At 33.5% G+C, this 14,862-nt stretch overlaps 1 protein-coding gene across 2 annotated transcripts; it reads right to left on the bottom strand.

The window, feature by feature from the left end:
- Positions 1 to 822: 822 nt before the first annotated feature.
- On the bottom strand, positions 823 to 4,279 carry LOC111895308 (ATP-dependent Clp protease proteolytic subunit-related protein 3, chloroplastic). 2 transcript variants are annotated; one of them, XM_023891395.3, is made up of 10 exons: positions 3,925 to 4,279; positions 2,805 to 2,906; positions 2,492 to 2,614; positions 2,315 to 2,374; positions 2,143 to 2,239; positions 1,980 to 2,053; positions 1,849 to 1,902; positions 1,424 to 1,507; positions 1,186 to 1,311; positions 823 to 1,106 (listed from the first exon to the last, which is right to left on the bottom strand). In XM_023891395.3, the coding sequence occupies exons 1-9, from the start codon at positions 4,222 to 4,224 to the stop codon at positions 1,216 to 1,218; spliced, it is 990 nt and encodes a 329-aa protein (XP_023747163.1). In that variant the 5' UTR covers positions 4,225 to 4,279; the 3' UTR covers positions 823 to 1,106; positions 1,186 to 1,215. The 2 variants fall into 2 exon arrangements, with proteins under 2 accessions (XP_023747163.1, XP_023747162.1); XM_023891394.3 differs by having other exon boundaries at positions 823 to 1,093.
- Positions 4,280 to 14,862: the final 10,583 nt, after the last annotated feature.

Genomic DNA, 14,862 nt, shown 5'->3' with positions numbered 1-14,862 from the left:
CCAAAAGCTCAAATCTGTCATGTAGTATATAAAAAACAAAATTATTTGTAAAATCCTTTTTGCTCTAAGTTGTTGAAGAGTTCAGTTGACATTGGAGCTTTACTCTAACTTTGGTCAAATCCTTTTTGCTTTTCTTTTAACCTTTAGAAAAAAATTATAGAAAGATTTTTATAAAACACTTCGTAAAGTTGTTGTAATGATAACGGTTGTTTCATGTTTGTACATATTTGAAATATATCAAGATTTCTTAGTTAATAAACAAAGTTGTTTAATTAGTAGTAATCCTTTGTTTCCAACTAGTAGAGAAAAGCATTGTTTAACTCAAAACAAGAAAAGATATATATATATATATATATATATATATATATATATATATATATATATATATATATATATATATATATTATCTTTTATAACTAAAGGTGAACAAAAACAATGATGGTACCAAATCAATACTTGTGTGCTATTTTGGTTTCAGAACTTTTGGTTAGTATTTTTCTCACTTCTAAGCTCAAACTAAATCTATTTTCTCGAACTGAATTACTTTTGTGCCATTTTGTTTCGGAACTTTTGGTTCAATACCAGTTCTATCCCACTGTTCCAGTATCAATCTCACCCTTATATATAACCATAAAATGTTTATGTATTTAACAATAAAATATAACTGAAATTAATGTACTTTCACATAAACCGATCTAAATTGCATTTTTAATTTGTATCCATCCTGTTGTGGGTCTGGTCAAGGTCAGAAACCTTGTGAGGTGAGCACACGGGTGTCTAGAGAGATCTTCCATCCAATATGACAGTTCCAATTCCAATATATATGGTCTATGAGTTTTTTTTCTTTGTTAAAAATAAGCATGATTCAGTATACAAGTTTTCAACAGTGAAATACTGAAATAAGCCTCCTACTCTGAGGATTCGGTAATAATGCCATATATCTAAGTTATGTTGTAGAACACTATCCGGCACAATTTAGTGTAATCTTTGGGTTGGGTTGATTCGAAAACAACAGGTTAATCATATTTCTTACAACAGGGAACTTCAATATTCATTCCATCCCTGTCGTCTGTCTGTTCAATCCAATCCAATCCTACACCCAAAATCTGATAACATTAGTTTTTAAGCTGTCAAGAGATTTAATTACAGCATACTTATCAAAGGAAGCAAGGAAGGGCATTTTACCTAGAGTAGAGTAGAGGATAAGAGAATAATCTACATTGCATCAAGAGACTTAATCCCAGCATTCTTATCCCACGCCTCTGGTGGGGCTGCATCTGCCATGATCTTTTCCTGACCACGCCACAGTATCTAAACACCAAATCAAATCAAATCACATGATTATAATATAAATTAAATAAGATATACAATAATACAAAAAATATTAGTGAATTATTAGAACATGGGTTGGGTTTGGGTTTACCTTATCAATTACACCAAACTCTTTAGCTTTGGTGGAATCCATATAAAAAGGCCTTCTCATCACTTGTGTTACAGTCTCCACTGACTGATTTAATCAAACAACAATCAATATAGTATATTATATCTTCATCCAATCCAATTAGTGTTTCTTTTCTTGTGTATTTGTGCAAAAGACATAAATGCCCTCCTCATCCTTTTATCACTCCCTACCTCCACTCTTGTTCCATGTAACACACCCACAACCTCCTAAGGTTAACTTGATAATTACATGGGATTGAATTAAATTGGACTAGACAAGCTTTCTAGGGCTATTTAAGATGATGAAGATGAGAAGGGTATCAACATCTTTTCCATATTTTTGGGTGATTTTTGTCCCAATCACGGTACAAAGCCTAAAAGAGAGAAGAAAAAAGAGCAATGACTCACATTTTCGGTGTGCTTTGACAAGAGACCAACAAGTGTATCCTTGTTAATGATGACCTGTAAGTAATTATAATTTATAAATAGTAAAAAGGTGAAGTTGGTAAAAAAAAGCAAATTTAAATGTTAAAACCAACCTCCTTTGCACGTATCAAAACATCACTTCCTGTCATCAATCCAGATGATGGAATACGAGGCTGTTGTATCATAGCTAAAAGTAACATACTCATTACTTCAAATACAAATACAATAAATAAAGAAAAGATATATAACAAAATATATAAATTATTATATGAGTACCTTTTGCATGTGGCATCATAAATCTTTTCCCTTTACTCCCTGCAGCAAGCAATAGACATGCGTGACCAATAGCAGCCCCTACTCCAACTGTATGTATCTGCACATAAAAGGTTGCAAATGATTGGTTGAATGAATATGCATATATTTGTTCAGAGATCTTATAAAAAGTTACCTCATTTTTCAATTGCATCATAGCATCATAAATTGCAAAACCTTCTGTCTCCATTCCAACCTAATCATATAAAATCATTCTTTTATCAAAAGATAGCAAACTACTTTTATTGATTTATGATGACATCAACCCAAAACATGCAAGCTAAAAGAAGGAAGCTCAAGAAAACAAACTCACTGATTCACCATCATCACGAGTAGTTCCTGTAGAATTTATATAAAGATATATAGGCTCTTTGGGATCCATCCATTGAAGATACATTAACTCTGCAATGATCAGCTCAGTGACAGCTGGCACCAACTGATACATAATCATACAACGCCTCCATAAGTCTTTATGTATAGATAGATATAGCAACATACTTTTGTTGATTTATTTATTATAGCATCCTACTTTCATTTCTTCCCATAACTCTAATAGAAAGAAAAGAAAATTGGATGCTATTATAATAACAAATAAATGGAAGTAAGAACAAGAACAAGCTACCCACTGGCATGCCAAGGTACACTATTCTTCCATGGAGAAGCAATGATGGAAGGTCTGGAGGTGGCCTTCTTGGCCTGTGTTCATTGTAAGAGACAGATCTTTCCACCTATTAGAAAAAATTATGATTATTTTGTTATTGATTTAAGTTTTATCAAGTAAAATGTAATGCAAACAATTAAGATATTATTAACCATCACACAATTAAGGGAGAATTTACTAATGATAAAAGGTGATTCATCCCTAAATTTTGTTTCAATCTCTTCGCATGTCATGATTAAACACTTGTTTGAACGACATTCCTATGATTGGGTACTTTTTTTTCAAACTACAATGATGTAATAGAAAGAAATGAAATTAGGATGATGTAATAAACAAATCAATGAAATTACATTTCCATTTCTTGCATATAACCCTATCATCAAAAAGGGCTAGAAATAAATGAAATTAGGATGATGATTAAACACTTGTTTGAACGACATTCCTATGATTGGTACTTTTTTTCAAACTACAATGATGTAATAGAAAGAAATGAAATTAAGATGATGTAATAAACAAATCAATGAAATTACATTTCCATTTCTTGCATATAACCCTATCATCAAAAAGGGCTAGAATTACAATGAGCCCATGGATATGTGTCAAAAAAGCTATAAGAAAAATATGGCACGTGTGAAGAACCTTGGTTCCATGTCAAGGCTCTCACTTTCAGAAACAAATCTCAGAATCAACTGCTTGATTTGTGTAAAGACTTGAAATTCATATCGTTTCAACTTTGGTTTTACAATACGTTCTTTATTCATCCTAGAATAATACAACAAGCAACATCCTTAGTTTCTATAAGAGCAGAAATAAGGCACTACAATGTGTTTTCCACTTGTATTTAAGGGAAGGCCCCATGTAATTCGTTAACAGTAGAACCAGTTTCTAAAACACAGCCCAAAATATAAAGTATACTCCATGATTAGTGGTTTTTAAATGCACGAGATGTAAATACCTTGTCTATTTGCTCAAAATTGAGCTAGGGCTAGTACTAGTTTAGCAACAGGGTATAAAACGACTACAAGGATATACGAAACAAACACACAAAATTAGGTAATAACTAATAAGAAATAGATGTTACGTACGGTAGCGGGAGTAGCCATGAGCGTTGGAGAGTCAAAAAGGTCCAAGTACGGCGGCGTGTCGGAGTTAACCGGTCGATTAAGGAGATTTTCCGGTGAATTAGCGGCCAGTGATGCGAGTTTGGAAAGAAATGGATCTTTAGGGTTTAGCGGAGGCAACGGAGCTTTGATACTGTTTCTAGCGAGCAGTGAACAGTGGGTCTTAACCGTGGTTCGTCGGAACCACGGCGATGAATAAGAAGTGGGGGGTGAACAACAAGGGATTGTAGAAGACGCCATCGATACGCTCAAGCTCGTGGACATCTGTGGGTGCGCACAGAAGAGGAGCTTCTTCTTAAGGAAGTAATAAAAAGGCAAGGATTTGGATATTGTATCATGAGAATATATAAAGATAATAGTTTTTATGTAATTTAACTTTTCGGAAAATCTTCCAAAAAGTAATATAATTTAACCTCACTAGTTTATAACCGTGTAAACTACGGTTAGAAAATTAATTAAATTTTTCAAGTAAAACCTCAAAATTATTAATTAATAATTTTAAATAACTTATTAATTATAAGATATTATTTTAGTTATATATATATATATATATATATATATATATATATATATATATATATATATATATATATATATATATATATATATATATATATATATAATTGTTGATTCAAATAAATACGTAAAATATATCATCTTATAATTTGTATAAATTTTATTTTATTATAATTTGTATAAATTTTATTTTATTTTTATTCTAATATTATTAATTTAATGTAATTAAAATGTGATTTAAATTTTGAAATTTGAAATGGAGAATTAATAGATTGATAAATGTCATGATATTAATTACAAGTGCCAATAGATTGACAAGTGTCATAATATTTATTACAATGCCTAACATGGTGACACATGACAAAAGAACTACTCTTTTATTAGTATAGGGAGATTTACGAAAAAATCTCAAACTAAAATTTGTTTACAAAAAAACATGAATTATCGGTAAAAATTGCGATTTGACCCTTTTTCTCGGTTTACCTGTTTCATTAAAGTCTCATTATTTTAACATAATTTACGAATAAGTCATAAACTAAAATTTAGTGATGATTTGACTATTTTCTCAATATAACATATATTTTATGGGTTTCATTGTTGACTTGGACACCTAGTCATTAAATTAGTTGATAAGATGAATGCGATGAGTTATATAATGCTACGTTTATTGTAAAATTTGATATTCATCTCATGAGCTCATTTATAAATATGCATTTAGGTCAGCAATGAAACCAATAAAATATATGTTTCGAGGAAAAAAACAACAGGAAATGAGTTGATGTCTGATGTGATGAATATATTGAGTTACATAAGTTTAGATAGACAATTAGAAATTTCTTATAAACGTAAAAATAACGAAGGTGTTGCTAGTTTATGTAATTATTGCAGTCTTCGTTGGATGTATTTTATATTCTAGAAAATATACAATGCATCAGGATATATCAAGTTTTATGGTAAACATAAAATTATATAACTTAACATATTCATCTCATCAACTCATTTAATAACTAGGCGTTCATGTCAACAATGAAATTGGTAAAATGTATATTACATGGAGAAAGGGCAAAATCATCACTAAATTTTAGTTTGGGAGTTAATCGTAAATTATGGTAAAATAATGGGATTTTAATGAAACCGGTAAACATGGAAAAATGGGTCAAATCGCCATTTTTACTGGTAATTCATGTTTTTCCGTAAACAAATTTTAGTTTGAGATTTTTTAGTAAATTATGGTAAAATTTTATAATTTTTTCAAAGATTTCCCTTTAAATTTATGTAAACCCTCATATAAAACTTTACATTTATACTTATATATATATATATATATATATATATATATATATATATATATATATATATATATATATATATATATATATATATATATATATATATATATATATATATATATATATATATGGATGAGCTTAAGAATTGTTCGACCCGGAATCGGACCGGAACCAAAATCAAAACCAGAATTGGTAATAAGGTCCGACTACCAGTTCTTCATTATGAAAACCAGTCTCTATTCTAAAAATCGGAACCGGTTTGACATTTTTTCCATTTTTTAAAATACGCATGACTCATTCATATGAAGTCGGAATTACTTGATTTTTTTTCTAACATGTAATTTAGTGTTTGTAATTCATTTTAGGCTGTACAAACGTATATTTTAGTTAGATATTGAATTAGATACATGACCCGAAAGAAAGAATATCAATGTTGCATTTTTTCTATTTCAAAACTTTTTTTTAATCTTTCTCCTTTTTTTAAATATGCATAAATCATTCGTATGAAGTAAGAGTTACTGAATTTTTTTTCAGCATGTAATTTGGTGTTTGTACTTCATTTTAGATTGTACAAACACATATTTTGGTTAGATATTGAATCGGCTATAGGCCTTGGAAGACAACATATCAATGTTGTGTATTTTCTGTTTCGACATTTTTTCTTTTGGAATATGTCCCACTTTTAAAATGTACATAACTCACTCATATGAAGTCTTACTTGATTTTTTTTTTCAGCATATAATTTAGTGTTTGTACTTTAATTTAGAATGTAAAAAAAAATCATATTTTGGTTAAATATTGAATCAACTACAGACTCCGGAAGGTAGCATATTATCTATGTTAGGACATAAATTTGTGGTTTATAATTTGCTTTTCAATTCTTTTATAGTCTTCGGTTTAGGACCGAAATCTCCTTGATCTCGGATGCAAGTGATTTCGGTTTTGGGTATTGGGCTTGGCCTTTGTATTAGGTCTAGGTATATATAGTGTTATATAAGTCATTCAATTGATCATTCCAAGAAGCACATATCATGTTTTAGAGAGACAGAGAGAACCAAGAGTGTCATTGTGAATTTCATGTACCCGGCTATTAATCAATAATAGTGTGCACTAAAGATTAATCATTGTGTTCTTATTCCATATTACATTTTGAATCATTCACTAGATTGGGATTTCGCACCATCATAGTGAAATCGATTGATACATCACAAGATTGGGTTTTACAATTTGTATCAGAGCTAAGGATTAGTATAAATCGAATTGGCAAGATTTTAACCGTTTCTTGGAGTTTTTCTTGGAGTTTCTGGCGTTTTGATTTATTTTTGATGAAATTTTGGTTTATGTTCTTCGTGTTCTTCATTATTTTAGAGTTTTGATCGAGTTTGGCTTTTAAAACTTGAAAATTTCGTGTTTTTGGCGTTTTTTTGAGGTCTTTGGTCACAATCCTCGGAGTTCTCAGCGGCAGACCTCGTCTTCGGATAGGGCTTCAAGAGTCTTCGGCGGCTAGCTTCGTTCTCGGTTAGGTCATATGCGTTCTCGGTCTCTGCCTCCCTGTTCTCGGTGACGGCTACTGGTTCTCGGTTTGGTCATGGTTCTCGACCTCGCGTTCTCGGTTAAGGTTCTCAGCCTTGCATTCTCGGTCAGAGTTCTCAGCCTCGCATTCTCTGTCAGAGTTCTCGGCTTCAGTGTTCTCGGTCTTGGCTTCACATTCTCGGTTAGGGTTCTCGGTACTCAAGTTCTCAGTACATCTTCATTTTCAGTTCGTTTCTCGGTCCACGTCTTCGGTCCGCACTTCAGCCCCTCGCATTCTCGGTTAGGTCAACTTCGGTTTTCGGTTTTGAGATCTCGGTTAGAGTCTTTGGTCTACATGATGTCGGTTTATTGCACTAGTTTTAGTCCTACTTTTGTAAATATAATTTAGACACACAAAAGGCAGTGTACCCGTCAATAGGTGGCATAGTTAAGCAAGCAGGGTACCGAACACAGGAAACGGTAAATAAACTAACTACTAGAATTATGTAAATAAACTAACTACTAGAATTATCTTAATAAAAAAAATAACAAAAGAAATGAGGTTTTCTCTAGTTTTTCAAGACTAGAAACTTAAGCACTTATCTAACACTCAAACAAAGCAATTAACCGCTAAAACAAATAAAAATCAACTAAACTCAATATTAAATGAGACTTCTGTTTAGGTTTGACTTACTTATTCTTATGGTTGGTTTTATGGCACGTGCAATGGATTAATTTGTCATTGGCTACCAATTAATGTGATTAGGTTCATGTTCACTATTATTAATCCTTAGAAAACAAACCAATTCAAAAGTGGTCAGTTGGTTAAACTAATGAGTTTCCTAGTTTATTGATTCGGGTTTAGTAAGACTTGTAGTTAGCTAATTAAATTGCTAATTCAATTAACTTCTTGTATGATGGTTCATCACACAAGCTCACACATTAACTTACCTATTTTATAATTAACCCCTAGTTTCATGTTCACTATTCCTAGGCATATAACATTGTTTTCACATAAATTATACAAGACAGGCAATTAAGAGATGTTCATGCAACTTAATATACTTGATAATTAACAGAAAATAGTTATTGTCAACACATGAGGATCTTTAACAAGCTTAACAAAACAAAATTCACCAAATCAAATTAATCCAAGCCATAAAATCACACCATATTCATAAATTCATCTAGTCTAAACAGAAGTAATGAGTTTCTAGCTCATATCTATAGCAAATAACAAACTAAAAATGAAATCTAATGATTGAAACATGGTTCATGCAAAAGATTAAGATAAAAGTAATGTGTTATTGCCTTTGATCTTCTTCCAAATTGATATCTAAGTTGAAATATCGAAAACCACAACTCCAAGAACCCTTCTGACCTCCAAAAATCGTCCAAAGCTTCCCCAATTAATTAGGGTTTGAATGAGAAGTGTTTCTATATATAAGTTCTGAAAACAGAGCCAACTCGACGAGTTTTTGACCCAACTCGTCGAGTTGGTCATTAAAATCTCGTGTATGGCAAGTCAGCGTCAAGAATCGCAAACTGTCTAATCAACTCGTCGAGTTTTCTTGGAATCAACATTTTCTCAAAACACTAAAGTCGTCCGAAATTGTGTCTAGTTTTCATAACATTTTGAATCTCGTCAATCGGAGTTACGGTTCATGAGATATGGCCAAAACACTGACGAGTGGTCAAGTTGTCCAACAACAACCTTCTTTCTTCAAAATCCAATCTCCAAGCTTCCAATCGCTAGTTTCGCTTCCTTTTCCATCCGATCATGTCATTGTTGCTGAAAAATGAAATTCTAAACTAACTAAGCACCTTTTGTTCATTAAATAAAATAAAATCAACATAAAGTATTAAGATAATGCATGAATTTTATAACTAAATATGCACATATCACTACATAATTGGGTTCGCATTTTCGGTCTAGCTTCTCGGTTATTGAGATTTTGGTCCCAAAGCCTCGTATTCGGTTTTAAGCCTTGTTCTCGGTCCAGAAGCCTCGTTCTTGGTTTTGAGAAGTCTCATATTCAGTTAGGTTCTTGGTTAGCATTAATTCAACCATCCTTTGGTGTTTTTGGTCAGAGAAGCATTTATTTTTGGTAAATAATGAATTCTTACAACAGTACCAATGAGGTTAATGAAGTTTCATGCTCTCAGTCCTGTGAAGCTAAATTTAAACATTATCGTGATCAACATGATTTATTAATTAGGGACATTAAGGACCTTAAAATCTGAAGGATATACTCTCAGAAAGGCCTAAAAACCTTTAAAAGAAAAACTAGATGCCCAAACCAAAGATCTTAAAAGAATTAAGAAAGAATACAACATTAAATGTGAACACTATGATTATGCTCAAGAAAAGATTGTCAATCTAACTGTTGAACTTTACACATTGAAAATAAAGTTTGAAATGCAAATTTTAATTTTAAGAAATTTGATGTGTCAAGTAAGAAAGTTGAGACTATGATTGAGAAACAATTAAAGTGGAAAGACAAACAGGGTGAGGGTCTAGGATATCATAGTGTTCCACCTCCATTCAATGATAACTATACTCTGCCTCTTGAAACCAAGGAGATAGATATACTTGCACAATATGGCCAGCCCCCGGTATCAAATTCAGTTAAGAATGAACAATCTGCCCCCACTAATAGTGATGAGGTGAAAGATACTAATTCTTCTACTTCATGTGCAACGAAAGTAACAATGCAAGATGGGAGTGATCATGACAAAATTAATCCTAGTTCTACTGAAAATGTTTCAAAAGCATGTGATGATGATACTCCCACTGTTGAAAACTCCAAGCCACCAAAAACTGTCAAGCAGTCTAATAAATGTTCTTGTGCTTGTGCTTATGGAAGTTCTTTAAAACGAACTTCAGTTGGACAAGGACCAAGTTGCAATATTATTTATATGAAAAGACAGACTTGTTTTAATTATGAGATTCCTGGGCACATTGCTAGAACTTGCCCACATCGTTCGTATGTTCTCTACTACAAACAAGGTAAGGAGAACGCATCAAGGGGGAGACCTTCCAAAAGAAAGCCTTCGAGTTCGCATTCATGCAATGGTGACTGGAATGCTAAAAAGGCCAAGAATCAAACTCCCAAGGACAAGAAGGGGATGTTAGACAAGATGCCAAATTCAAGAGATGGTTCGGTTAAACAAAGATCAGTTAGGTCGAAGTTATCTCAGCGATCAGTTTCAAGTTCTAAAACGAGTGTTGAGGCATTCATCCGATCAAACAAGAAATGGATTAAACCGGACTACAGATGGGTACCAAAAGTTTACATTCCTAAATCATTTAATATTTCTAACATTTCTTCATCTTTTGTGTCTGATAAATAGGATATGTCATCGGAAAGAGTATCTTGTGTAGATAGTAATGGTAGACCCAACTTCAAAATGGAGTTGGTTCCAAAGACCAACTAATCCCGCACTCTTTGCTGGAGCAGCTATGGAGGAATATCATCAGACTTTGGTAGGTTGATAGTGGTTGTTTCAGACACATTATAAGAGACATCTCTCAACTGCACAACATTCAAAACTCTAAGTGAAAGTATGTGTCCTTTGCGGGAAGGAAGGAAGAAAGAAAGGATCATAAATGGGGATCATATTTAAAGGCGTGTTGAATCTTGAATTTATTAACTTCATTCCGGAATTGAAACACAACTGAGGCTGAATATGCTTTTGCATCTGCTTGTTGTTCTCAGGTCATCTAGATGCAACTTCAATTGTTGATTTACAATTTGAATTTTCTGACTATTCTCTTCTCTGTGATAATAATGTTGATCTTTAATTGTCCAAAAGCCAAATTTTTCTTAAAACCATGATCGTGCTTATGGGATTTCTTAAGATGATGCGTTTCAAAGACTGATTTTTTTTTTCAATTTTATTTAGTATTTCTTATTTTCTTCCATTTTCTTTTGATAATCTTTTGGGAAGTGATATGAAGTTTATTGTTAGAGGGAAATCTGAAATACGTGTAATGCACTGAAGCTGAATTTTTTAGACTCTGTGTTCAATATGCTGGTAGGCTCGAAGGATTCAAAATAAAAGGACTAGGCACTATTGACAATGAAAGGACTTGACAGTATTAACTCATCTGGACTTAGATAGTTACATTTGGACTGACCATACGATGCTTGGATAGATTGAGCAGTGAGATAAACAAGGGAGCCTACAAGATACATTAAAGCTACTTATCATCTAGAATTGTGGCTCAACACTTCTTCGACGTACGGACTTATGTCCTTAATTCTGGTGCTGATAGGGTGACTGGGGGTTTTTGATAAAGTAGGTCGGTGTGAAATTGTTTTTCTTTCTTATCCTCTATGTCAGTCATATGTTGCCCCCTTTGTGTGATTGGAAGAGATCCGACCTGGGACGCAACATATGCATCTCTCTTTATGCATCTTTCTATCTATCTATGTCAGTCATATGTTATTCCCTCTGCGTGATCGGAAGATCTGACCTGGGACACAACATATGCATTTTTCTATCTCTCTATCCCTCTATCTATGTTATTCATATGTTTTCCCTCTGCATTTTTGGAAGAGATCCGACCAGGGATACAACATATGCATCTCTATGTCTATCTTCTCTCTTATATAATTGAACACTCACCTAAAGTAAAGAGTTCTTTGGAAATTCCTTGATTACTAGGGTATGTTGTGAAATGGGGAACACATTCTAGTGCACTTACAATTGAATTGATCCATGACTAAAGACTGACTGTATATCTCGCTGCTGAATTTAAGTGGACAACAATATCCTTGGTCGTTGTCAGCTACACGGTCTATTTAAGAATATAATTGCAATGTCTTATCACTTATAATATCTCCAACTTGCAAATATCTTTTGTGTTTAAGTGAACCACAATATTGGTGATTGACCAGAGCTACTCATGCAGGTGTGTGCTGATAAAAGATATTAAATTGTTTGACAACTTTTGATCCCAAAAGTTTCTGTTTTGTACATTTTGCATTTTATTTTTGTTTTTATTAAATTTGTTCAGATTTTTCCTCTATGTCACACCCCCAAACCAGAATGGCGGAAACATTCGGGGGTGGGTGACCTCACGTAGTATCATAACAGTTGAATATTGTAAAGAAAGTAAACACAACCATCATAAATATAATAAAAACTTACATTGTTGCGTGTAATAAATGTTTCAAAAGAATATTACAAATATGATGATTTAAAATGTTTTGATAATAGACGCCTTAGCGTTCCTTCTCCAAAAGCTGATGGTTACATGTATTACTGATTCCCTGAGAAATACAAGTAGTTTTGAAAAAGTGTCAACAATTAAGTTGGTGAGTTCATAAGCATTTTTGTACCGAAATTTGTATGTCCTTTAGTAAAAACAACTGAACGTGTTTTCCAGAAAATCCAATATTTTCTACATAAAGTTTGAAAAGTTCCAAAGGCTGGAGTGCAATAGTATCTTTCGTGCTCAAAAAGTGTATTTATACTCAAATAATGTATTTACTGAATGCATTCAAGAGTCTCGTAAATCAAACTCATTTTAATACTTCCGTGTGAGTTTTATAACCATGCTATTGACCCAGACTGCCTGTAACAACGTTCTTCAGGCGTTGTAGTGTTATGACGTTTGTTACCCAGACCTGCCGGTCTAACTATAGCTAACTGATTAGGTGCGGGATTGTCAATCCCGTATAGATCTATACACAAGTATCACGCTCTCCCTCCAAGAGATTATGGTTTATAATACAGAACTTGAAATACGTACTTGTGAGTACGTTGAAGCTGAATGTCTCACAACACTTAGTATTAATAGATTTACGAAAAGAAAAGTCTTTATTTCATGTAGATGAAAATATTTCAATTTTACAAAGTTTACGTAAATATGTAATGAATAATCCGTAAACCATACCTATTATAGTTTTTCCGAAAGTGTGTTCCATTTGGTGATAAAAACTCGGTATAATACTTAACGTTGCATGTAAATTGTATCGTTGATATCGATGTTATTTAACACTTTTAATAATGTAAATGATGTATTTAAATACGTATAAAACGATAAGTTTTTCTCGTATTGTACTTGTATTCCCCTCCCCCCTCCCTAAAACATGAAAAGACTTGAAAATGTAGGGGTATGAACTCACCTGGAAAGTGTGATGATTCGAAGACAACGAGATTTTTCTCGGGCGTCACTTTGACCGGAAAGTGGTGAGATTCTCGGGAATCTCGGGGCTTCGGACCTTCGATGGGACTCAGGTATGAAACCGGGAAGTTGGGATCGTCTCAGGATGCTAAACATGGAGTAAAAGTGAGAGAGAAATAGGAAATGGGCAAGGAAAGTCGGAGGTCTCGCATGGTATTTATAGGTGAGGAAAACTGCCCTCATACGTTGGGCGTACTCCGAAGTACGCGGGGCGTACCCTCGTACGTAGGGCGTACGTCAGCGATGATGTCACGGTCTCCGGTCTTCGAATGGGACTGTAGTAGAGTGTAGGGGCGACGTGGACGATCTGAGGCCCTCCATTCATTATGTTGGGCGTACTCCTTCGGATAAGCTCTGTAATGCGTGCCAAAAACTTCAAAAATACGTAACTTTCGCATACAAGCTCCGTTTTTGACGTTCTTTATATCCACGCGAAGGTGGGAATATACTCTACAACTTTCATTTAGACTTCGTTGGCTAATTTTGACTTTATTTTTAATTATATTTTATTTAATAGACCGGGACAGGATAATTTCGTTAAAAATCCATAACTTCTTTATCCGATGTCCGTTTTCGTCTGTCTTTTTACCATTGTACTACTATTGTGGAGACCTTCAACTCTCGTTTAGGTTGCGTTGGCTAAAAACCGCTCGATCTTTATTTCGAGTTTTTAGTTGTCTATCGTTGTTCCAAAACTTAGAAAAATCGCAACTTCCTCATACGAAGTCAGATTTGGGCGCTCTTTTTATGCATGCTCATGGTTTAACATAATCTACGACCTTCGTTTAGATACCTAAGGCTAAAAAGTATTTTATTGAAGTTTCACTTTTTACGTTTAGTAGTGTTTTACCGGGTGTGTTGTGGATTTTCGATTGGTCATAACTTCTTCGTTATAACTCGGATTCGAGTGTTCTTTATATTTTTGGAAACCTTGGCACGATATCTTAGACTTTATGCATCCCAATTTAGATTTTAGAACACTTCATTTTTTACGCTAATTTCATTGATTCCAAATTGTTCATTGTATTTGACTTTTTGAATGTTACATTGACTTGAAAAATATTGGGTTGTCACATCATCCCCTTGTTAGAGGGAATTTCTTCGCAAAATTTAATCTAAGATAGAGTTCTTGGAAAAATATGCGGGTACTTTTGTTTCATCTGATCCTCGCGTTCCCAGGTGTATTCAAGTCCTCGCTTGGCGTTCCAACGGACCTTCACAATGGGTATGCGGCTTTGTTTAGTTCTTTTAATTTCCCGATCCATGATCTCTATTGGCTCTTCTATGAATTTGAGATTCTCGTTGATTTCAATTTCGTCTAGAGGGATAACGAGGGTCTCATCGGACAAGCACTTCTTTAGGTTCGATACGTGAAAGGTAGGGTGTATG

Source organism: Lactuca sativa, chromosome 9, assembly GCF_002870075.4.
Source record: "Lactuca sativa cultivar Salinas chromosome 9, Lsat_Salinas_v11, whole genome shotgun sequence".
Classification (NCBI taxonomy): domain Eukaryota; kingdom Viridiplantae; phylum Streptophyta; class Magnoliopsida; order Asterales; family Asteraceae; genus Lactuca; species Lactuca sativa.
The sequence above is the reverse complement of the archived record's forward strand: the minus strand, read 5'-3'. Positions and strand labels throughout refer to the sequence as shown.